Source organism: Cervus elaphus, chromosome 23, assembly GCF_910594005.1.
Source record: "Cervus elaphus chromosome 23, mCerEla1.1, whole genome shotgun sequence".
Lineage (NCBI taxonomy): Eukaryota > Metazoa > Chordata > Mammalia > Artiodactyla > Cervidae > Cervus > Cervus elaphus.
The window spans coordinates 33,751,180-33,777,052 of record NC_057837.1 but is presented as its reverse complement, the minus strand read 5'-3'; the positions used below and the strand labels follow the sequence as shown (position 1 = coordinate 33,777,052).

The 25,873-nt window shown below is 39.9% G+C and overlaps 1 protein-coding gene across 9 annotated transcripts in view; it reads right to left on the bottom strand.

Annotated features, from left to right (window-relative positions):
• Window positions 1–25,873, bottom strand: part of ARHGAP12 (Rho GTPase activating protein 12) — a 115,850-nt gene that overhangs the window by 74,522 nt on the left and 15,455 nt on the right. For 6 of the 9 annotated variants that reach the window (XM_043883167.1, XM_043883165.1, XM_043883170.1 and 3 more), the window contains exons 2-3: window positions 24,314–24,349; window positions 21,550–22,321 (exon numbers count right to left, since the gene is read on the bottom strand). In XM_043883167.1, coding sequence (XP_043739102.1) covers window positions 21,550–22,236 — 687 coding nt within the window. In that variant the 5' untranslated portion in view covers window positions 22,237–22,321; window positions 24,314–24,349. The remainder of the gene's footprint in view (window positions 1–21,549; window positions 22,322–24,313; window positions 24,350–25,873) is intronic. The other 3 variants (XM_043883168.1, XM_043883166.1, XM_043883169.1) reach the window with 1 other exon arrangement.

The window sequence follows — 25,873 nt, the reverse complement described above, 5'->3', positions numbered from 1 at the left end:
TAACTGAAACATGAAAGAGATGGTTTTTCTATAAAAAGTTTTTATCTCTACATATGTTACATTACTTGAATATTTAGCAATAACATCCACATGACACAGAAATGAGATAAAAGAAAATCAACATACTCAAGGGAAATATTCAGCACATAACTGATAAATTTATTTATTTATTTATTTATTTCTGGTCACACCACACACATGCAAGATCTTATTCCCCAACCAGGAATGGAACCCATACTCCCTACAGTGGAAGCACAGAGTCTTAACCACTGGACTGTCAGAGAAGTCCCATAACTGAAAAAATATTAAAACCACACTTTGCTGGCCAGAAAAGTATCATATTAATAAGCTGCACAAAATGTTAGATCTTAATTATAAAGAAATCTACCTCCCTTTTTTAAAAAACTGGACAATGGAGAAAATAATTAAAAAGAAAAAACCTCCAAAAAATTGATTCCTCAAGTATAACAAATTGATGTTCCCAATGAAGTTGTAACTATAATAGGTGCATGCTGTGAACTTTTGCTTAAAATGTTTAATTTTTAAACATCCTGCACTTCCATAATTTCAAAATGAAAATCCTGTTTCCTTTAATACATAAAAATATCAACTGTCTTATGCCAGCTGATGAACTTTTTCAACAATAAACAATTCTGTTTCAGAAGTCTCAAACGTTATCTGTATAGCAATGCATCTGCAGTTTTGTATTTGAATATTTTATTGTATTTTATACCTTTTAAAATGAAATATGAAAAGTGAAAAAAAATACTGCAGCTTTTCCCTATTTCCTTATAGTACGGGGACAGGCAAACTACAGAAAAAATCCAGTCTGCGGCTAGTTTTTGTAAATGAAGCTTGACTGACGCACAGCCATGCTCCTTTGTCCCCACTGTGTCTGGCTGCTTTATTTCACAACAGCAGAGCTGAATGCTTGTGACTAAGGCCATACAGCTCACAAAACCCAAAATATTTGCTATCTGGCTCTTCAGAGAAAGTCTGCCAACTCCTGTGTCAACACCCTCCCCCCACTGTAAGCTAGATTTTATTAAAACCAAGTGCACAAAACTTAGACGAATATGCACCATACTGCATTATTCCCAAGTAATTACTTCAAATAACTACAAAATTTACATTCCTTCAAGGTTGACATTCTCCTTCCATAAAAACCTCAGAAAGGATGAAGAGAAAATGCAATCTTCAACTATGTAAAAGTGTTACCTTCCTGTTAACAGTGAGCTTCAACTCATTTTTTTAATTCACACGGTAGTTTTAACACCTATTTCAAAGACAAAATTTCCCTTGTTTAACTATGAAAATAGACAGTTATCACAAAGAACTTCAGTGGTTTCCTTTAAAGAAAGGAAAATCTTATTTAAAACATTTAACTTTATTAGAACCTAGACTAAGTCAAATAGTTACAGAAATTAAGTGCAGAATCTCTAGCTTTCTTATTTATTGTTTAACTTATTTAACTTATCCTTCCCTATAAACTTTTCCTTTGACCTCCTATCTTGTAGCACCCAGTTCATTGCCTTATCCTACTAGCATCCCCACAAATCACCTAACATGCTTACATTTGGCTCCGGCTTAAAACAAAAGTCAACAGAGACTGACATGAGGCTGGCAGTTTTTGTAACAAATAATTTCCTCAACTAAAATCGCTACCACCTACACTACCAGAGTCATCTTACAGTCTCCTACATGGTTCCTTCACGTTACAGTAATGGCCCCCACACATTTCTGCAAGGTTTCAGGCAGTTCTCTTCTTTACCAATGCCTGGAGGTCAGGGAACGTCCAATTAAAATTTTCTTATGGGAGGGAAGAAGGAAGCAATAGAGATGATCTACCATTCTACACAGGTTTCCAGTATTCATTTAAAGCAGAGCTCTATTAAAAGATATGCTCTGTGCTCACCATCAAACACCCACAACCTTGTACAATTCAAGATACACAGCTGGTGCTCAACAAACATTTAAGGAATGCATGTATGACTTTATTATTCCAGTACATCTAAAGTCATGATTTCTGTTTTATTCTTTTCCATCAGTGTTTTCCTTTCCAAATTAAAAAAATGATTAAAATATTAAACAAATATGTATGAAAAAAATCTAACAGTTCTATTAAAAGTCAACTGTTCTCAGTGGGTATCAAAAAACTATTGTTTAGTGGTGATCATTCTGTACAGTATCTCTATGTTGTGCACAAGGAACTAACAGTACTGTAGGTCAATCATGCTTCAAAACACAACTCATGGGAAGAGATCAGGTTTGTGGTTACCAAAGGCAGAAGGGGAATGCTGGGGGGAAGATGAGCTGGATAAGGTGGTCAAAAGGTACAAATTTACAGTTATAAGATAAATAAGCAGTAGAAATGTAATGTACAACATGATTAATTAATATAATTAATGCTGTTGTATGTTATATATGAAAGTTAAGAGTAAATCCTAAAAGTTCTCATCAAACTCTTTTTCTTTAACCTTGAATCTACATAAGATGATGGATGTTCACTAAATTTATTGTGATCACTCATTTCATTATGTATGTAATCATTTCATACTTACAGAGTAAGTATGAAACTTACAGAGTAAGTTTACATAAGATACAGTATCTTACAGTAAGATACAGTAAGTGTCAAACTTACAGAGTACTGTATGTCAAAAATATATCTTGATAAAATTGGAAAAGAAAAAATTACTGCTTAATTTGATGTGCCCAAACTTCTCTGAATTACAGGGAAGACACTGCAGATTCTGTTTTCAATATTCTGCCTTGTTATGCTCTCAGAAAATTATTTATCTAGAAAACATAGCCTTACATCGCTTCATAGAAAATAATCAAATATAGACATACACATGTAAGTATCTACATCAAATTACCCCAGAAATTAAGTTCCACCTTTAATATTTTGATCAGATAATTGTATTTCTAAGATTTGTCTTCATCCATTCACTTGCTAAATAAATTTTATAACCTGCATAATAAAACTAGGTTTTTGTTATTTTTCTATTTTTAATTAAAAAGTCAAAAATATATAGTTCTATCTGCATGTTTGAGATCAAAGTACTAAGAGCTCACCTAAGAAAGGACTTACATAGTTTGTGGACCAGGCAGTACTCTAAGAGCTTAAATAAATTCAACTCATCTTCATAAAAACCCCATGACAGAGGTACTATGGTAAGTCCCATTTTACAGAGGGGGAAATAGTTCCAGAAAAATTCAAGTACTTGTCCAGATTTAGACAACTAAAATGTGATCAACCTGAACATTGAACGCAGGCAACCTGGCTCTTTGCCTGTCTTATACTATACTGCCGCTATCCTTCATTGATGGGTAAAAATTTTATTAAAGTTATAAATATAATAATGAATTTTTAGAAAAGGTTAACAGTTACGAGCTATAAAAAACTTGTGTACTACAAGCACACAAAAACTAGTCTTTGGAAGTATATTACAGGCTAAAACTAGAAAAACAAGAATAAGACTTTGGCCTGTGAATAAGATTTCTGTTTGACAACACATCCGTTAATTATGAAAGAGAACTGAGAAGTCATCCTTCTTCATGTCTTTTGATTTAACTAGTCTTTCATGCTCTCCTTCATTCCCTTAGTGCTAGTCGCTCAGCCGTGTCTGACTCTTGGCCACTCTACGGACTGCAGCCCGCCAGGCTCCTCTGACCGTGGATTTCTCCAGGCATGAACACTGGAGTGGGTAGCCATTCCCTTCTCCAGGGGATCTTCACTACCCAGGGATCGAACCCAGGTCTCCTGCACTGCAGGCGGATTCTTTACCATCTGAGCCACCAGGGAATGTCTTTTGATTTAACTGGTCTTTCGTGCTCGCCTTCATTTGTTTATTCATTCAAGAAATGTTCAATACATCCTGACTGACAGGACAGAAAAGAGTTCCTGACCTTGGGAAAAAAAATAAAATAAAAATGTGCCTAAGACAATCACATTATCCCTCACAGGAATAGATGTCCTGGGCCCACAGATACATGTAAGAGGCCCAATACAGTATACAAAATACACAAAGCACATTCCAAAGAGATTCTAAACCAATGTGCCAATCACGTGTTTTTTTAAAAAACTGGCATGCCTCCTTAAAAGTTAGAAAATCTTTTTTGAAGATTCTCAAATAGAAATCCAGAGTTTTGAACTGTCTTTTTTTTTTTTCAATAAAAGTTTCCTTTTGCAATAACAACAAAAAGAAAATACAGAGACATGACTATTTACTAAGCATAAACTCTGAGGCACTTGACTTACTCATCTCATTAATGTTCTCAGCACCCAGGAGTTTCATAATTGCTCCTCATGAGGAAGTTGCTGAACTAAGATTTAAAACTAGGTCTGTTTGATTTCAAAGTCCAGGCTATTACTCACTACCTGTACTGTCCCAACCAATTTCTTAAGAGCTGTGTTTAATGAATGCTTTTGTTACTACAGCGTAAAATATTTTGAAATTTAAGAACTGGCACATTCTCTCTCCCTAAAGTTACAAACAGAAAAACACTAAGAAATATTAAATGCTAAGTTATTTCACTTTAATTTCATTTTGCCTATCTTTTAGTAAAAGATTTGAGAATACTGTTTTATACTTTTTGTAAATCATAACCTAACACAGTAAAGATTGAGGGCAGGAGGAAAAGGGGACAATAGAGGATGAGATGGTTGGATGGCATCACCGACTCAAAGGACATGAGTTTGGGTAGGCTCCGGGAGTTGGGGAAGGACAGGGAGGCCTGGCGTGCTGCAGTTCATGGGGTCGCAAAGAGTCGGACACAACTGAGCAACCAAACTGAACTGAACACAGCAAAAGTAATCAATAAATATTTTAACTAATTAAATAATACTTTTCCTCTCTGTGAGCATGGCAACCGTTCAACTCAGTTCAGATTTCAAATATTACCTCCCACTCGTCCCCAGAAGCATCAATATATTCTCACTTATACTCGTCAGAACAAATGTGTCATCATGGGTGCTGCACCATGACATTATGAAAAATCCAAGTCCAAATGTTGGTAACTCTCCAGCTAAGTTTTGTGATGCAAAATAAAAGCAGGATAATTAACAGTGCGGAAGTATGCTTCACTAGGAAAGACTACATAATTCAATACTTGAGCACCTACAAATATGGGGCACTAGGTAGTTTTAAGCAAAAAGATAATTCTCAAGATTCACTTTCAAGGTTCTTCAGTATTTTGAAGTAACAAAAAAAAAATCACAATCCCTTGGAAACTATAAAATAACTGCCAAGACACACCTACCAATTTCTTTCAAATATGAGTTTCACGGGCTTCCCTGGCTGGGTGGTAAAGAATTCGCCTGCCAGTGCAGGAGACATGGGTTCGATCCCTAATCTGGGAAGACTCCCACGTGCCTCGGAGCAAGCAGGCCCGTGCACCATAACCACTAAGCCTGTGCTCTAGAGCGGGAGCCAGGACTGCTGAAGCCCCCTTGTGTAGAGCTCATGCTCTGCAGCAGGAGAAGTCACTGCAATGAGAAAGCCCACACTGCAACTAGAAATTAGCCCCTGCTCACCGCAACTTGAGAAAAGCCCACACAGCAATGAAGACCCACTCAAGCTGCAGTCAAAAATAAATAAATAAGTTTTGTAAAAAAAAAATGAGCTTCACATACTCTTCTGTCTACAGTGCTACAACCTGTCTGTTCTCCCAAGCCAGGGGTGGAACAGCCTGCCACTCAACTAGTTTCTCAAAGAGACAGGGAAGCCCAGTGTCCTCCTCTCAGGACCTTCTGCTCGATGATGCACTTGGGTACTCATGAGATCCTAACTAACACGACTATGGTCTTCACCTGTGGAAAAGTTAGTAGACAGAAAGATAAAGAAGGTCAGACATATGCTGTGGGCTCTCATTAAGAGGCCAAAAAGTAAAATTCAAAAGGTAGAGTCATGAAAATAAGTCCACATCTGTAAGATTTTAAGTGAATATCAGAATAGTGAACACAGAAATAAAGAGATCACAGAGTAGGAGGAACAAGCTTTTTTGGTTTAGATGTATTTCTTTTAATCAGACACATAGAAAAATAAACATTCACATTTTTTAAAAAATTACAGTAATCAGAGCCTATCTAATCAAAACTGTTACCTGGAATTTTTCAACATTTCCACTTTAGCAGAATTAGACAAATGACACCTGATAGTATGATTATTTTTTTTTCCTCCAAAAGTAACACTGAGTATGTCCTGGAGACACTACAAACTAATAAATATACTACTATAAAGACAACAAACAGTAATAATAATGATGCCTACAAAAGACTGATTCTTTAAAGAAAGGCTTGGTAACCTTTCATATGCTACTTTTACTTCTGTTGGAGAGTGAGCTGAAATATGCTAAGCTATGAGCTCCTCAAAAGCAGAAGCCAGACTAGACATGGCATCTATCCCAGCACGCAGAAAGCCTTTAATCAGTGACGAATGAAACATGGATGCTGGATATTCAATTAGGCAAAAATTTCTGTTCCCCAGAAAAACTGATTGAGGTTTCACTGCACTGAGAAATATATATTTATTTACTCCCTAAGACTCACATTAGTTACCTCCTTGCCCAAACTTGCTTCAAACGTTAGTTCAACAAGCTAAACAGATAGAAGAGAAATGTTGAGTTCATTCCATAGCAAAGTACGTGAAAACAGTCCCAGCACCGATCGCAGCACATCAAGCCTAACTGACACACAGGCAGACTCACCCTCCCCCTGTCTGTTTGGTAAGCTGTCCAGTTTCTAACTTCAGCACACACGGGGAAAAAAAGCTTAACAACAGTCTGACTACGGGAAATCATTCCTTCCTCTTTTTCTTCCTTATAGAGACACAAGTCTTTCACTTCTTCTCACTTCTATTTTTGCATATTCAAGGTTTTCCAATCTTGAAACTGAGAACTGTCATATTGTGCCCTCCTTGGGGAGATGGGACTCTCTTTATGTACACTGTAAGTAATTTTTTATGTACATATAAACCACTTCTAATGCAAGAAAATTTTCAACATTTTAATATTACTATAGTTCATAATACTCCATATACATTTACAACACAAAGTTAAATTTAATTCTATGTATGATTAAAACATCACTGACTATCTGGCTTACCAAACTTACTGATAATAGATTTTAACAAATAATTCATCTGTCTAACTGAGATAGTTTAGACAAAATGTCTCTAGCCTAATTGTTAAACATTTTACCAAAAAATTATCATCATCAAGTCCTGAACCATTAACATACACCCTGAACTGTACATAAAGGCATTTGATTCTAAGGAGAAGAATCCTGCAAGGCCTCCATCAAATACCGCTTTCTCTGAGCTACATACATACCCTTTCACCAAAACAGCATTCTCAAACGTTTTGGTCTGAGAGGCCCTTTACATTCTTAAAAATTACTTGGGATACAGAAGAGCTTTTGCTCATGCAGGTTATATCTACTAATGTATAGTATTTTAAGTTAAAACTAAAAGGAAGATTGGGAGAAAAAAAAATAAAAGGAAATTTAATTAGTTGTTAAATTTATTTCAAAATAATAAACCTGTCACATGCTAGTGTGAATATGTATTTAGAAAAATAATGATGGTCTCCCAAAAAATGTTAGTGAGGAAAACAGCACCATTTTACATTTACAAATCTCTTCATTATCCAGATTCTCAAATGTGCTTCCACATTAAATCTTTGCAATGTGTTGTTCCAGCTGAAGTACATGAACAAAAAAATGGTCTTATGCAGATGATAAAAGCAGAAATATTTTAATAAGCTTTTCAGGTAATTGTGGACATTCTCTGACATTCCTCCAAAACTCAATGAATAATAGTTTCTTAAAGGTTCATTGCAATGTGGAATCTAAAATCACATCAATTTGGACTTCTCTGGTGGTCCAATGGTTAAGAATACGCTCGCCAAATGCCGGGAACATGAGTTTGATCCCTGGTCCAGGAAAAGCCAACATGCCAGAGAGCAACTAACCCTGAGCATCACAACTACTGAAGCCCACGTCTGTGCTCCTCAACAGAAGACATCACCACAATGAGAAGTTCGTGTACTACGAACTAGAGAGTAGCCCCAACTTGCCACAACTAGAGAATGCCCGTGCAGCAATGAAGACAGCCAAAAAAGACATTAAAAAAAATTGTTTTAATAACTAAATAAAATCACACCAATTAACTATTAGTACTTTGTCACATTAAAATCCACTGCTCTACCTTGTCCTTGAATGATTCCTGTATCCATCATGCATTGGTCATTTGAAAATTTTTAATTCACTGAGTTAGGCTTATCTTATTTTCCAAATGTCGAAACATTTCATTACATGATATCAAAAACAAAAACTGAACACAAAATCCTTAGTATTATCACTTTCATCAGGAAAATATTAAGACTGAAAAACTATAAGCTCATGGTAGCAGATGCAAGTTCTCAAGATTCTAATTTTCATTTGAAATCTTGATTTTTATCATTTGCAACAAAAACCTTTTTTTTTCCCTAAAAGCCTTACTTTGTTCATTTTTGAGAAAATGTCTAACAAACGCCCTGCTGTGAATAAGCAGTTTGTCAGCCATTCTTTCAAGTAAAATTGATGTTCCATGAAAAAACTGACTGGTTAAACTCACACAGCTCAATCAAACAAGGTCAGGATTTTGATATAATTATTTTAAAGTATTTTAAGGGTATAAATACTCCCGTGACTTCATAAACTGAAAATATGCAATTGTTTCTTCAAAGAGATCTGTGAAGCAACCACACATGTAACCATCTATTCTAGCACTTGACACAGCAAAGATGCCCAAATAACAATGACTGGGTTCCTTCCATCATTCTCTTTCACTATAATATTAGTATCAGTGAATTCCCTCTAGCTCTTTATTTTTCTATTTCTCTTTTATAACCAACCTGTCACTCACCTACCTTCAACCACTACTGAATTCCACTCTATGAGACAGAAAAACAGACAGTATTCAACCATAGGTTATGAAAAGAAGGCTTTAGAAATGAAGCATCTCATAGACACAAATTTCTCTGGTTTAGAAGCCTAGTCCTTTCCCTCTTTATGTACCTAGTTACATTCATGATTTGCCAGAAATCTGAGCTTGAGTGTTGTTATAATATGTTTCAAAATAATTGTTGTGATAAAATTGTTTGAGGAGTCATTCTGAGTTTACACCATCTGTCTGGCATTTACTGAAGCAATTGCTAAAGATATTCTATGCATACAGATGAGATTTTTCTCAACAAAAAAGCAAAAATGTTTCCACATCTGTTGTTTTTGTTGCCATGTCACCTAGATTAACAAATTCTTTCCGAGAAAGAAAACATAGAACATTTTTAATGTACACATTTTTTTAATGACTATTAAAATTATATCAACTTTTCAACCATCTTTTTCTACTGCTTCACTATTGTCATACTAAAATTATGTCTGTGTGTGTACATACATACATACATATATCTAAAGAGAGAAATTTCTAAAATCTCAAGTCAACTGATATTGTGATTTTAATCTTTAAACAATGTCTAAGACTTTTTAAAATCGCAGGTTGGAAAATTCATGCATTAAAGACTATCAGAATCAGTCTACAGATGTGAAGAAATTTATATCCAATCAATCTTACATGGTATCCAGGAATTCTAAAACCTAAAGAATGCAATCATTCCACATTCCAAAAGATAGATATATTCCAATGTACAGCAAATAATTGTACCATATGAACATTTACTGCTTCTGACTACCGAGTAAGTCTGCAGGTCCTAGGCACCAGCACCATCCTTTCTTTAAGTATCTGCTCTCCACCAAATGATGAGATTCTGATGGAAATGCCAATTACACCACCCTGCACACCTCACACCTTCTTTGTGAAGGGGCTGATGTATAAGAGTGCTCAACCTACCAGAGCAATTGGTCTGTAGATGAGTACAAGACTAATTAAGCTAAGGGGGGACGTCCCTGCAAAGGATTTCACATATGAACTTCAGGCCTTTCTTCTGGATCTAACTGTGATGATAAATGCCTGGAGCAGTCGATGGCTATAGTCTGTGTATTAGAGTTCTCCACAGAAAGAAACACAAGATGTTAGATAGATGGATGGATGGATGGATGGATGGATGGATGGATGTAGGTAGACAGACACAGAGATTTACTTTCAGGAACTGTCTCATGAAATTGTGAAGGTTTGTCAAGTCCAAAACCTGCGAGGCAAGCTGGGAGACCAAGGTAAGAGCAGGAGTTGAGTTCAAAGGTAGTCTGCTGGTAGAATTCCTTCTTACCAAGGGGAGGTTCTGTTCTCTGTGCTATTAAAACCTTCAACTGATTGGAGGGGGCCCACCCACAAAATGGATGACAATGTGCTTTACTCAGAGTCTCCCAATTTACATGTTAATCTCATCCCAAAAGATACCTTCACAGAAACATCCAGAATAATTTTTGACCAAATATCTTGGCACCATGGTTCAGCCAAAATGACACAAAATGTAACCATCACAAGTTCATCTATTATCAATTGCAGACATATCGTATTAAGCATTTTAAGCTGCTCCCCCCACCTTTTTTTTTTTTTTTTTTGGCTGCATGACACAGTTTGACAGTCTTAGTTCCCAGACTAGGGATTGAGCCCATGCCCTCAGGAGTGAAAGCGCGGAGTCCTAACCACTAGACCACCAGGGAATTCCTCTAAGTTGCTATTAAAAAAAAAAAAAAAAATCAGTATTACCTTGGGACTTTCCTGGCAGTCCAGGAGACTCTGTGCCTCCACTGCAGCAGGCATGGGGTAGATTTCTGGTCAGGGAATTAAGATCTCGCATGCCATGCAGCATGGCCAAAACATTTTTAAAATTTCCTTTAATAAAATAAAAAAAAACAATATTGCCTTCTCCATACAGATGATTTCCTGTATTTATCTTGTCAGAAGTCTGCTGGCAGAAACATGCAGGATGCAATCTTTGGCTTTAAAGACGACAATCTGAAGAACAGGACACACACAAAGGGACTATCACGTTGCTCTTCCTGTGCCAAATGCGAGTCGGCCTGGAAACTGTGTCGTGGCCAGCTCTTCCCCTGGCCACCGCGGCACTTGATGACTGAGCTGGCACAGAATGGGCATGAAGTAGGAAGACCCGAGACTCAACCTCAGAGGAGGGTGTGGTCGCCCACTGTTATCTGCTTGCCCGGCACCTCTCCCTTATTCTGGGAACAGCATGTCTGCCACTTCTTTAGGGGAAATGCTTTTCCTCAGATTTCATCTATGCAGTTTGGGTAGGGTGGGTCCAACCATGCCCAGGTCATAAGCATAAGCATATCCCAAGCCAAGTAAATTCCTTCTCCAAGATTTTCTGAACTAGAATCATGGGAGGAAAATCAGATGCTGTGATAGAAAAACTAAGGATGTGACCCCAGTGCCCAGCAGCAACTTGTCTACAGCCATGTGGAAGACGTCTGTTTGGAAGAATGACGGCATCATGGAGAGAGAATCAGAGATGAGAGAGAGAAAGGATAAAAGGAATCCTGATAGGCATTCCCTGACACAGGTTCGATCCCTAATCCAGGCAGATCCCACGTGACATGGAGCAACTAAGCCCATGCGCCAAAACTACTGGGTCCGTGCGCCTAGAGGCCATGCTCCGCAACAAGAGAAGCCACCACAATGAGAGGCCAGCACACTGCAAAGACGACCCCTGCTCACCACAATTAGAGAAAGCCTATAACATAGTAACAAAGACCCAGCATGGCCAAAACTTAAAAAAAAAAAAAAAAAAAGAATCCTGACAGTGAAAAGGCCCTAGTTCGAATCACCCTTAACACCTACATGAATAAATCCTTCCTGCAATTTGGTTACATGAGTCAATAAATTCACTTTTGCCTAAACAGGACACAGTTGGGTTTCTACCCCTAAGCTCTGACTAACAGACAAGAATTAAAGCAGAAAAAAGGTAAAATGCATCTAGGAATCATGAGGTAGAAGGACAGGTAAAGGTTAGAAGAAAGGTAAAGAGACCAGGGAAGCCTGGCGTGCTACAGTCCACGGGGTCGCAAAGAGTCGGACACGACGGAGAGACTGAACTGAACTGAACTGAACTGAAAGAAGAGACTGACTTGTCTTAGAAAAGGAAAAGGTAAAAAAAAAAAGGTCAGGAAAAACGTGAAAGGGAGGATAATGTAAGAAGTTCTATGTGGACTGTGAGCCCAAGGGCATGATTTAATATACGTGCAGGCGTTTTATTGGAAAGATGGCCTATGGTTTTCACTAGACACTCCGAAAAGGCGCAACCAAAAAGAGAAAGGGGCCTGGTAAACAGATCAATGCTAAATTAAGCAGACTCTCTGTTCCAGAAGGAAGCTAACGACAGATAATAAAGCATTTACTTTCTAATACCAGCAGTTTCTGAGCGAAGACCCCCAACAGTTAGAAGCAGGTGCTCTTGTCCTGGAGAATAGAAGGCATGCCAAGGAGAATAAGAGCAGTCATCCTAAGAGATCTCAATTAATTTTGCCTTCAGGTTTGACCCATCTGTAATTTCAAACAGATCTAGTTTCTCTCCCAAATTTCCACGTAATTAGACATTTATGCCTAAACTTTTTTAAAGAAGATTCATCAATTTTCACTCCATAATTACTTTGTCCAAAATCTTCACTTTAATAATCTGGGTTTCTGGATACCATGAAACTAGAGCAAAATTTGGTGTAAATGTGTGTGCATTTCTTGAGAAAGGAGTTTTCACTTTCCATCAAATTCCAATAAGGTTCCTGGGACTGTATGAACATGTATGTAGTCAAGCACATAAAACCAAACAAAAAAACTTTTACTCTTTCCTGTCTTGATTTAGTAGAAAAGTTTGACAGATGATGATCCCAGGAAGCAGAAACAAAAGATGGTGTTTCCCAAACACTACTCAGAGAAGGAAAATATAAAGAAAGGAAAACCAAAAGGATATTGCAGTTGAAAAACCTCACAATTTTGCCTAAACATGGCTCTATTTACACTTGTGATCAGGTTGATTATAGAGGAAAAAGTCAAACTAACAATACCACCCAAAAAACACTAGTGATCCTGTCACTCTCAGGAACGCCACTAATTAAAATATTACTGAAAGATGATTCAATTTTAATACAAACAACTCTCCACTATGTGGAGGTGGTGATCATTTTTGCAGATTATTAAAATCCTTTTTCTTTACTTCTTACCACCCATTAGTACTATATGCTCAAAGCAAGGGACAGTCAAAGAAATGGAATGGAACGGAAATGTCAATCAAACCACATTACTACTTGCTAAGATAAGTTAACAGGATAAGAAGATTAATGGGGGGACTTTCCTGGTGGTCTAGTGGTTAAGAGCCCACCTGCCAATGCAGGGCACAACCCCTGGTCTGGGAAGATCCCACATGCCATGGAGCAACGAGCTCCTGAGCCTGTAACCTAGAGCCTGGAGCTGCAACTACTGAAGCCCAATTCTCAGCTCCATTTTCAGAGATGAGAAAACTGAGGTTCAGAACTTGCCTGTGGACATACAACTACACAGCAGCAGATTTCAAATCTCGAAAGCCACATCCATTCTAAGTTCAGACACCACATTGCCCTAAATTTAAAAACTAAAATAAACAATACCCAAAACAAGGGGTGGGGTGGGGGGGGACTTCCCTGGCAAACCAGTAGTTGGGATTCCAAGTTTCCAATGCAGCGGGCATGGGTTCAGTCCCTGGTCAAGGAACTAAGAGCCCACCTGCCCTCAAGTGCGGCCAAGAAAATATTTTAAAATAATAACAACAGTACTCAAGAGACAATTCCAACTGCTAAGTAAGACACTGAACTTCATTCACACTTGACCAAAGATAATTATCATATAAATACTGAAGATTAGGTTTTCAGACAAAGTCACCAAAACACAGTCAAGCTATTATCTAGCAGAAGTTGTCAGCCCCCAAATCTCCTAAAATTTCTAATTTCCGAACTGCTGTGAAGCAATAAACTAAACAGGAAGTTTGTGGTGAGTCTGAGCAGGTGACAAAGCAGCATTTCAGCGAATTTTAAGACAGCTAAGTCCTGGCTCCAGCAGGGGAAGGCAGGGGAAGGACTTAACAGAAAGATCTACCAATGGCAAACGAGGATTTGGATGAATGGGGACATTATTAGCTGGCGCTATACAAAGCTAATTTATATCTGTTTTTAGATTCAGCACCATCTTTGTGGAAACAGATTTAGGAAAATCTCTAACAAACACTGAAACCTTTTATACCTAATCCTGAATCAACCAAAGAATCCAATTAGCCTAAAAAATTACATCTCTCAGCATTCTTCTTTGTTTAATAAATATGCTGTTTGTATAATAGATATCTTTTAAATATTCCCTAGAGTGCAACTGCACACACAGTATGATTCTTACTTTGTAAATATACAGCTGTATGTACGCATGTATAATTAAAATCTGTATTTTTTAATACAATAAACATCGATATAAACAGTCCACATAATTTGGGAATGAAGACTAAAAGGAAATATTTAAATACTTTTCAATTAGAAACAAAGCTTAAACCTATAACAAATTAGAGAGGTGATTTTATGAGCCCAGTATACAATGGTAACATCTTAAAATGTTGATGGACTGTTCCATATATAAAATTTTCCAGATTAATATTAGACTTCAAAGGGCAGAAAAACACTGAGTTGGCACTGTCAATGAAGAAATTCTTTCTATAAATATATCTGCCAACATAAGAAACTATTATAAACATAATTTAAACATTACTAGATTTACAGTCATCATAAATATTCATATTATATTTTTAAAATAAGATAACTCTAAGCTCGACAGCACTCTGCCTTCTTCCTCAAGTCATCGTCCTCCCTCTGGCATCCTGTCAGCCTCACAGATGAACGTCCATCATCTTGACTCTCCAGCTTTAGACCTCATTTTCGAACTACAGGGAATCAGGAAACTTGACACTCAAGGCTGGTAAGACACATATTAAAGGAATATTAATGAGATCATGAGAGAAAAATAGGACATCAGGAGCAAAGTGCACACTTTTTAAGCTCTTCTAAGGTTTGAAGCACTGAACTAACACTGATTTCTCAGTTTCATCTTCAGATCAACCGTTAGTATAAACTCTGAAATGACCTAAAAACTTGTTGCTCTGGGGACTTCCTGGCAGTCCAGTGGTTAGGCCTCTGCGTTTCCAGTGCAGGGGGCACGGGTTCCATCCCTGGCCAGGGAACTAAGATCTCACATGCCACATGGCACAACAAAAAAAAATGCTGCTCTGATCAAGACACTGCATATGATGTGTCTATTTTAATGAGGGGTGGGGGGGGAGGTGAATTGAATTTTATGATTTTGTTTGACTCAAATTTTGGAATCTCTATATTGCATCACAGTTTTTTACCTCCAATTTCACCTCTCTAATAACATTCTTCATAAACCCTATGCTGTGTCATGGGTCACAGAACTTTTGGATGACTTTCAAACAGAAAATGACTTCAAACAGAAACATGCATCTTTGATGGGATATTAATCCAGGTCTCCCCCTCCATGTATCTGTAGCTAAACACTGATCATCATTACATTTGGCACATCTACTATGCGTCGTTGCTGTTGTTTAGTCACTAAGTTGAGCCCAAATCTTTTGCAACCCCATGGACTGTAGCCCACCAGGCTCCTCTGTCCATAGGATTTCCCAGGCAAGAATACCGGAGTGGGCTGCCATTTCCCTCTTCAGGGTACCCGGGTACTATACTAGGCACTGGAAATACAGAAATGAACAAGATACAGTAGATAGCTTGGCCTTAGAGACTACATACAGACTGACTCATGAGAAGAAAGAAAACAAGCAGAAGTGTGATGAGTATGCCAAAAGAAAAGGACAGGGCACAATGGAAGCTTATGTTGAGAGAACCCTCCCCCGCCACTGCTGAGTGGCAGAGAGGCCACCCTCTAACCAAGACTGTTAGGTGGTCAAGACAACGAACACTTAAAACACTTTAAAACTACCATTAAAAACTTTCCAATCACTTCCAGTTCTGGGGGAAAGAAGGAAAGGTACTTTATCCTATTCCTCACTTAGGCATAAATAAAAACATATAAAATAAACAGAAGACGACTCAAAGGCAGAGAGAAGATAAACCTCCTATCACCTCAGGACCCAATGAACCACATGCTGGTGAGCTCCCTGAGTTTACTTGTGGCTTCATCCGTCCCAGGTTTGAAGAGGGAAGTCAGCAAATCCAGAAACACCAACAGGCATTGACCAAAAAAGCCCCAACAAATCCCTGCTCCAAACGGAGCAAGAGACCCAGAAAAGGGGAAGACCAGCAAGACCGAAAGCTTTGGATATTACCACTCTAGTCCGGCCAAATGCCACAGAACAAACCAACGATTCCACCCACAGACCACCAGTGGTGACAAACACCCCAAAGCCCCACCAAGGTGGTGTCAGAGAAGGCAGGGGAAGGAACCAGGGCAGTCACTGCCGGATGGTCACAAGACCTCCCCTCACCAACCCCCCCAACACACGCACAGAGGAGGCCGAGTGAGGAATCAGAACTTCCACCACTGCCGAGTGGCAAGGAGGCCTTCCTCTGAGCAGGAGGTCAGTGGGGTCATGTGGGACAAGTAATGAGGCATTTCAGCACCCCCAGACAGCAAGGCAGCAGAGATTTACTGGGGAACCAGACACTAATGAGGAACTCTCACTAATGAGAAGGCCAATAACATGGGGACTTGAAGAAGTTAAAGCCTCTGATACCCACAAACACTAAACACAGTCCAATTCCTAGCCAGGCTTCCCAGGTGACTCAGTGGTAGAGAAGAATCTGCCTCCCAATGTAGGAGATGCGGGTTCCATCCTTGAGTCGGAAAGGTCCCCTGGAGAAGGAAATGGCAACCCGCTGCAGTATTCTTGCCTGGAGAAATCCCATGAACAGAGGAGCCTGCCGGGTACAGCCCATGGAGTCACAAGAGTTGAACACAACTCAGCAACTAAACAACAACAACAATTTTTAGCCAGGTTAACCTAACACTGCACACTAGAGGCCTATTTACTTTCACTCCTATCACCCAAAAACACACACCTGGCTCTCAGCAAAATTACAAAGCACGGCAAAAGACACTGCAAACACCATCCACACTACAGCGTCAAACTCAGGTATGGCACAAAGGTTGGAGTTATCAGACAGGGAATTTAAAATAACTACTTTCAATATCTTAAGGGCTGTAAAAGAAAAAGTAGACAACATACAAGAAGAAATGAGTAATTCAAGCAGAGAAGTGGAAAATCTCAGACAGAATAAAAAGGAAATGCTACAAATTAAAGCACTGTAACAGAGAAAATGCCTGTGAAGTGATGATCAGTAGACTGGACATGGTTGGGAAAAGAATCAGTGAGCGTGAAGATATGTCAACAGAAATTTCCTAAACTAAAAACAGGATAAATACCAAAGTGAAAGTGAGAGTGTCAGTTTCTCAGTCATGTCCCACACAAATATCAAAACACCAAAAAAAACACACAAAGCCACACCATCACAATTAAAAAACAAAACCAAAAACCATGAAGAAACACTGAATGAAAAGGATCTACTGATGGCAAATAAGCACATAAAAGAGGTTCAATGATAGGGAAATGCAAATTAAAATCACAAGCTATTACTACATACCTATCAGAATGGCTAAAATAAGACACAGGGGCTTCCCTGGTGGATCAGAGGTTAAGGATCTACCTTCCAATTCAGGGGTTACAGGTTTGGTCCCTGATGGGGGAACTAAGATCCCTCACACCCCAGGGCAACTAAGCCCACCCACAACTAGAGAGAAGTCCATGTGCCACAACAAAAATCCAGTGGAGCCAAAAAAAGAGGAAAAAAAAAAAGTGACAACACCAAATGCTGGTAAGCATGCAGAGAACCTGGATCATAAGCACTGCTATTAATGGTATAAAAGTAAAATGTATGGCCACTCTGGAAAATAGTTTGGCAGTTTCTTGAAAAATTAAACATGCACTCAGCAAGTATACTCATGGGCATTTATAGCAGAGAAATAAAAAGGTAAATTCACAGAAAAATCTGTGCAGGAAATGTTTACATGTAGCAGCTTTGTTGGCAATAGCCATAAACTGGAAACTCAGGTGCTCTTCAACAGGTGAGGTGAAGCACAGAACACCCGTACCACAGAAGACTGGTCATCAACAGAAAGGACACCGACACAGCCACAACCTGCATCAATCTCTCAAGATTTATGCTGAATGAAAGTCAATTCCGAAGGATTAAATAGGCTGTGAGCCCATTCATGTACTACTCCTGAAATGACCGTATTATAAAAACAAAGAACAGATTAGTGGCAGTGAGGGGTTAAGTAGCATTGGGGGTAGGGGGGTAGTGGGTGTGATGATAAGGGGTCCTCTAGTTGATGGAAATGGTCAGCATCTGACTGTACCAACGTCGACACTTCAACTGCGGTGTTATCCAAGATGTCCCCACTGCCAGTACTGGACAGAGGGCATGGGCGATCCTCCATGTGACTTCCTACAACTGCTTAAGAAGCTACAACCTTCTCGGAATGCAAGGTTTAATTAAAGGAGACTGATCAATGGTAGTATGTCAGAAAATCGGAAATCTCCTAGCAGAAAAATGGAGGATGGGGGGTGGCTACTGACTGGGAGGGGGTTCACACGGCTGTGCCGAAGCACAAATCCATCAAGATTAGTACAATTCACACAACTGATTACATGAGATGCCTCAATGAAAAATCACTTTACACTGCCTTTTGATTATTCATATTGTTCACTGTAGTCATGGTACTGATTATGTATAAAAATAATCTAATTGTCTATAAACTGGTCATCAATGAGACCATGGGTAGCTTTCAGTGGAAGCTGTTTACATTGAGAACAGATTAGGGAAGGAGCAGGAGACAAGCAGACGCAGAGAAGTAAACACGTGCAACTCTTCCCAGAAGGTGCCAGTAAAGAGTGGAAGGTGATCCTCGGAGGGGAAGGTATTACTGAAAAGCTTTACTAAAACAGAAAAAAATGAGCAAATTACATGCTGAAGGGACAGACTTGGTAAATAATGACTTTAAAGCCACATGAGCACACCACTACACAATGTTTGACAAAAGGTTTCTGAAAAAGAGGGAACAAACATGAGGAGACCACCCTCTGACAGGAGAGGCCACGCCCGCACTGCCTGCGCGGGGAGAGGTGGCTGCTGACTCAGACGCGCTCGTAGGCTTCACGGTGGGAACACCACCAAGAGAGACGACGACGACAGCGGTGAGGACGGCTCCGCGGTACTGACCGCTCACTGGGACAGCCGGCCCCCAACGCCCAGTATCTGATGCTCACACCCCGTGTGGTCTCCTCCACAAAGAACAGGGTGTGTGGGCAGATATGACAGTGTGCAACTTCCAACATCAGACCACAGAAAGACAACGCAGCTCCTTCTGAGGGAAAAGCTAGATGCAATATCCAAGTATCTGCCAAGAGGCCCAACCAGCCCCATGTGAGTGACCATCCTAGAGGCAGCTGTCCCAGCCGAGCCAAGCCTTCATGAGACAGCAACCTCAAGAGAGACCCTAAGCCTTTAAAACCACCAACTAAGCTGCTTCTAAATGACTGGCCTACAGAAACTGTGAGATAATAAATGTTTACTGTTTTAAGCCAGGTGATCTGGGAGTAAGTTACCAAGCAGCAGAAGAGACCTACTTACTTACTTACAGGCCAGGCACAGGGGGGGGTAAAAATAACTAACCTGTGATCCCCACATCAAGAGGAGGAAAGAGACACACAGAAGTTAAACAATTTGCCCCAATCATCACTCGGCTGGTAAGAGATATGGACCCAGATTCAAATCTAAAGTCAGCTCGATTAACTGCTGGGCATGTATTACCAAAGGGAAGCAGTTCCCATCCCAAGGCTTACATTTCTGCTGTGACATAGGAGGCAAGACTCTCTGGTAAGAGAGCAGGAAAAAGCAGGTGAATCAGAGAACTGAATAAAATGGAAAAGGTTTGAAACAACTGCCATGAAGAGTTAGGACAGGGTCTGACTAGAGAAATCTAACAGGATTTCCAAACAGTTCAGGAGAGATCAGGAGGCATGACCTTCTACACAGTGAATTTAAGATGAGCACAATGAAAAGAACAGAGGGCTGCTAGTGCGCCCACACACAAGCATAAGTCGAAGTGTGAAACAGTGGTGATGGCCAGACGGAAAAGATAACACAGGCCTTTCCCAAGTGCAACCGGTACAATAAGGAGTCACGTACAGAAAAACTCCAGAACATACTGTATATTCTACATCCAAGTATCACAAAAGGACTGAAGAAAGACGAAGACGAGTGATGATAAGCTGACAGCACTCTCCATGTAACTGCCTTGACCTCAAGCATCACAAGATTTTCTAGAGAGCCTTCCCTTTTTCCTATCTCCATTCAAGACGTCATGAGAAAAATTAAAGCCTGTAAGAGAAAAAGAACATACAAGTTTCATTACAATCAGACCACACCAAAGAGCAGCCTCACAAGTATTCACTGACTTAATTTGATGAGATCTTACAACAGAGCTTTAGGCCCAAAACTTATCGAATTCACTTAATATTAAACTTTTCTAAATACATTCAAGTTTCAATTTCATGCATGTTTTTAAAATTACTTCACTTTACTTGACAAACTGGCACAAACTAATCTCAAAATAAATAACACACACAAGAGAGGTGGGTGGATGAGAAAAATCAAACCATAGATACAAAATTTTTTCCAAGATACTTAAGACACAAAAGTGCTTGAACAGATGAACATTTGTAAGCTCTCTCTCTCTCTCTCTCTCTCTATATATATATATATATGTATGTATGTATTTTTTAAATATTCAAAGTTAACAAAACAAGTTTCAAATAACAAGAGTTAGTATTCTTATGACATTTTCCCTTACTTTCATTATTATTTGAAGACTTAGTGAAAACAAGACAGATTAAGTGCAGTCAGAAAACAAAAATTTTCTAGTAAAAGAAAAGTGTCCAAACTTGAGGCAGTTCTGGTCCTACAGAGGAACAGGAATACTTAGGGAAACCTTAAAGTGAACCTCCATCAGCCAAAAAGTTATTTCACATGTTCTCTCTCTCACTCTGAATAAACCTATGTACTCTGAAAATAAAGTAAAATAAAAAAATAAAGTAAAATTAAAAAAAAATAAAATACTCTGAAATAAAAAAAATAAAGTACTCTGAAAATAAAGTTAAAAGAAAACCCTATGTACTCTGAAAATAAACATAAAGCAAAACAATTCTTAAGTCTTACAAAGATTTTAATTAAAACAAAGACTGTATTAAAGAATGTGTAAATGACAAGGTCCTACTGTATAGCACTGGGAGCTATATTCAATATCCTGTAGTAAACAATATGAAAAAAAAAATGTATGTATGCATACATGAGTTATTCGGCTGTAGAGCAGAAATTAACCCAACCATACTTTGATAAAGTAAATTTTTTAAAATAAAAAGATAATAACACCCATGCTCAAATGGCTCTGCAGGCGGCACAAGTTTCTCGTCACCGCCGGTCGGTCTTACCCTCATCTGCTCCGTGGAGCTGCTGCTCAGCTCATCACCAGACTCCGAGTCCTGCTGGATCCGTTCCGAGCCTTCTCCCGCTGAATCACAAGACTGCTCCTGGGAGAAGCCAGCTTTCTCTACCTCCAAGAACTCAGGACCGGGAAAGTGACCAAATAAGCGTGTCCTATTCTGGCCAGAAACTTTGGGAGAATGTGAGTCACTGTTGAGTTTTCCATTATTGTGGGTCAGGTCCAGGCTGAGGCTGACGGTCTGACCTGGAATGTAACTGGGCCCAAAATTCTGATTGGCATCACGAACAAGACCTGTTCCTTGAACAGAAGACGAGGATGTCTTTCCAAAGCTTGACAGCTCGGGCAATCTGTTCACATTCTCCGAAGACCGCTGGAGGTGGAGACTCTGCGCCGTCTTCACAGAGTGGTTCGGCAGCCCCGGGGCCTGCTTCACCGGCGGCATCAGGGCTCGGCGGCCCACCTCCTTCACGTACTGGGCCGGCACGTAGAACGCTTTGGAACTCTCGTCTGGCTTGACCTGCCACCAGTCATCATTGGTCTTCTTCACCAGGAGGTACCGCTCCCCTTGCTTTATCACAATCTTTCTGTCCTTCGCTTCGTACTCGTAATCATACTCCACCTCGATGTACACCGGCCCTGGAAGAATCTTCCCGCCTCTGTCAGCCATCTTCATTCAGCAATATTCACCTCTCAGAAAGGACGCTTTGCCACATTGTGGCTTTGTGGCTTGTTGGATCAATGCAGCTATTTTTATTTAACTGGGGAAGGGAATAAAGAAAAAAGTTAACCTGGTCTGGATTTTTAATATTCATTCACAAGCATCACATAATAAAGAACAATACCTTCAAATCTCAAATCTAGAAAGTAAACCTGTGCCTAATACTGTATGTACCACCCTGCATTAAAAATGCTCTCATTCTAATGGAAATCTACATTTTTCAATCATTTATGACCAAAGCCAAACCAATGACTGGAAAGGCACATATGCTAACCAGACATACGACTATCAAAAATAAGAGGTGAGAGGAACTCTGCTTCTCCTCCTGACTGCTCACACCTCCTTCTCCCTCTTAGAAAGGCTCACTAACAATAACACATGTTAGGCACTGACCAAAGGCCAGGCATTAAGCCAGGTTCACTGTGTGTCTCACCGAAAACCCTTTCTGAAGCTGAAGCTAGAATTTCAATGATCCTGAATGCCGTTCAATTAATTTTAGAAAATTCTCTATTTTCTAAAGTGATCAAGGGCATGAGTGAGCTTTAAAAAAAAAGTGATCCAAATATGTAAGTTTAATTTCCTAGTATTAATGGGGAAAAAACAACAGTTATTTTTAGGCAAAATACACACACAAAAAGGAGAAAAGAAACTGCTAATTTACTTTTGTTTCCCCTTACAACCACCCCAGGAGGACCACAATCCTCAGTAAGCTAAATTCCACAAACTCCAACAAATATCCAATCTTTTTAGCTGTAAATGTCAAAAAATAAATTATATACACACCACTCAAAATCTACTAGAAACAGCCCTAAACTGGCTTAAGAAATCTAGGATTCACTTTTATTTCTATACCAATTCCAAATATTTTAGTACCTCATAAAACACAGCATTTAAGCTTCAAAATGATCACAGGAGCTCAATTTTGCTCAATTCAAGTCAGGCCCCAAGCACTGTGGGATGAATGTGGTTTCCCAAGAACGTATGTCTAAGTCCTAACACGGGACCTGTGAATGTGACTATACTTGGACACAGGGTCTTGGCAGATGCAGTCGATCTCAGATGAGTTGCACTGATTAGGGTGGGCCCAAAATCCAATGGGCTTCCCTGGTGGCTCAGATGGTAAAGCGTCTGCCTGCAATGCGGAAGACCCGGGCTTGATCCCTGGGTCGGGAAGATCCCCTGGAGAAGGAAATGGCAACCCACTCCAGTATTCTTGCCTGGAAAATTCCATGGACAGAGGAGCCTGGTAGGTTACGGTCCGTGGGGTCGCAAAGAATCGGACACAACTGAGCGACTTCACTTTTTTTTCTAAAATCCAATGAGTTTCTAAGGAGCGAAGACGGGAGACAAGGAGAGGAGACACACAAAGGAAGATGACCACATGCAGACAGAGGCAGAACTTGGGAGTGAAGCAGCTACAAGTTAAGGAACACCAAGGACTGCCAGCAAGTGCCAGAGGCTGGAACAGGCGAGGAAGTGTTCTCCCTGGGGTACTCAGTCCTCCGGCTCCAGAACGAGAGAACACACTCCCGTTTTTTGGTGGTGGTTTTGACCGCGCCACACAGCATGCAGGATCTCAACTCCTCGACCAGGGGTTGAACCCACACACCGTGCAGTGGGAGCACGGAGCCCTCACCACTGGACCCCTAGGAAATGACCCACGTTTCTGTAGTTTTAAGGCCCCAGTTCGCAGCGCTTTGATACAGCAGCCCCAGGAAAACACACTCAGCTCAACACTCAAGAATTCTCAGGCAAACCTGACTCTGGACTATATCAGAAATGTTTACACAAGGTCCCACAACAGCCTACCAATTTCCCTCAGCACCCAAGTAATGGGCACGGCGTCACCGGCACTGTATGTGCCATGACCACCACGCCCTGAGGACGACATCCTCCGAAACAGATAAAGCCCAGGTGATAACTAGTCACACAGTTTCTGCAACTCAAATTTACTTTGTAGAAACAAACTACTTGTAAAATGAGTTCAATATAGTAATGCTGTTTCAAACAATAGTAAAAATAAGAAACGTACCTTAGAAGAACTAAACATCCAGTATTACATTTAAACCTATAAAAAAATAAAATAAACTTCATTAACTTTAACCAGGATTGCTGAAAGAAGACTAAGGAAGGCACTGTTACTGGCAATGCATGACTTTTTTTTTTTTTACAACAGCTATAAGGAACACCAACAATTTTGCACATCAGGGCTGTGTCCAGCAACACCCTCCAAACACGTGAAAACACAAAGTATACTTTACCACTGACCCTCCTACTTCATTTACACTTTGTTTCAATTTCATTTCCACCTTAGTTATCCTGACAGAAATGATTTTTTAAAATTTTTAATAACATGAGAAACAACTTTTGTAAAAACTGTTGGGTGGGGAATAAATCCGGAATGTGAGACAGTCTATGAGAAACACACCTGAGTGCTTTAAACAATCAGTTTCATGAAATGAGAGAGTCTTCTAGATTAAAGACAAGTAGGATACATTTGCCAGATCCACTGGGTGTTCCAACAGGCACCTAAAACTTCACCACATCCAGAATCTACCCCGCCAGAAACTACCTTGCCAAATCCACCCAGTCCTTCCCGACACGGTAAATAGAAATTCTAAGCTTCCAATCATTCAGCCTTTACTTTCACGCATTGCCAGGACATTAGTCACTAGGAGTGTTAATCCTTTTACCTACAGAAAAGTTTTTCACTACAGCTTTTCAAAATTCCACACTGAAATACTTATCCTCAGGCAATTTGTTACTTTCCAGGAAGTAACAACTTAAGAAACACCTCTGAAGATACTGAACAAATAAGGGAATACACAGAAGGTTACGGGTGCCCAGGTGAACCAGAGCTGGTCAGACACTGATCTGCAGGAAAGAAGCAAAGGAAGTAAAAAGAGTAAGGAGTAAACTGCAAGGGGAGGGGCGTGGGGTGGTGAGAGGCGTCCCTGCCACCACACCTGCCCCACTGACCACACAGATAAGGAGGAGGAGGAGTCAGGGAGAATGATAAGGCAGTTTCACTGCACTCAGCATGGGACGCCCGGACTAAAGTTTTCATTACTGTAAAGGAAATGAGAACTGCAGGGCGGAGAAAGACAGAGAAACAGTTCAAAGACTGCAGACAGAACAGGTAGTTAAATACAAGGCAGGTGACAGAAGCCAGAGAGGCCACGGGGCGGGGGGCAGGAGGGGGGAATAACAGGAACCGAGACAGTAAGTAAGTAACCAAGCGTTAGTTGCTCAGTCGTGCCCGACTCTTTGCGACCCCATGGACTGCAGTCCACCAGGCTCCTCTGTCCATGAGATTTTCCAGGCAAGGATACTGGAGTGGGTTGTCATCTCCTCCTCCAGGAGATCTTCCCAACCCAGGGATAGAACCCGGGTCTCCTGCACTGCAGGCAGATTCTTTACTGACTGAGCTACAAGGGAATGGGGGTGGGGGGTGAAGTGGGAAGCCCCTGAGACAATTAAAATAATGAACTTCTAGAAAGTCATATCGCGAGAATTATGTATTACAATCCAAGGTCTAAGAAAAGTTGGACATAACAACTATGAAGAGAAAAGCCCTATTAAAAACTATACG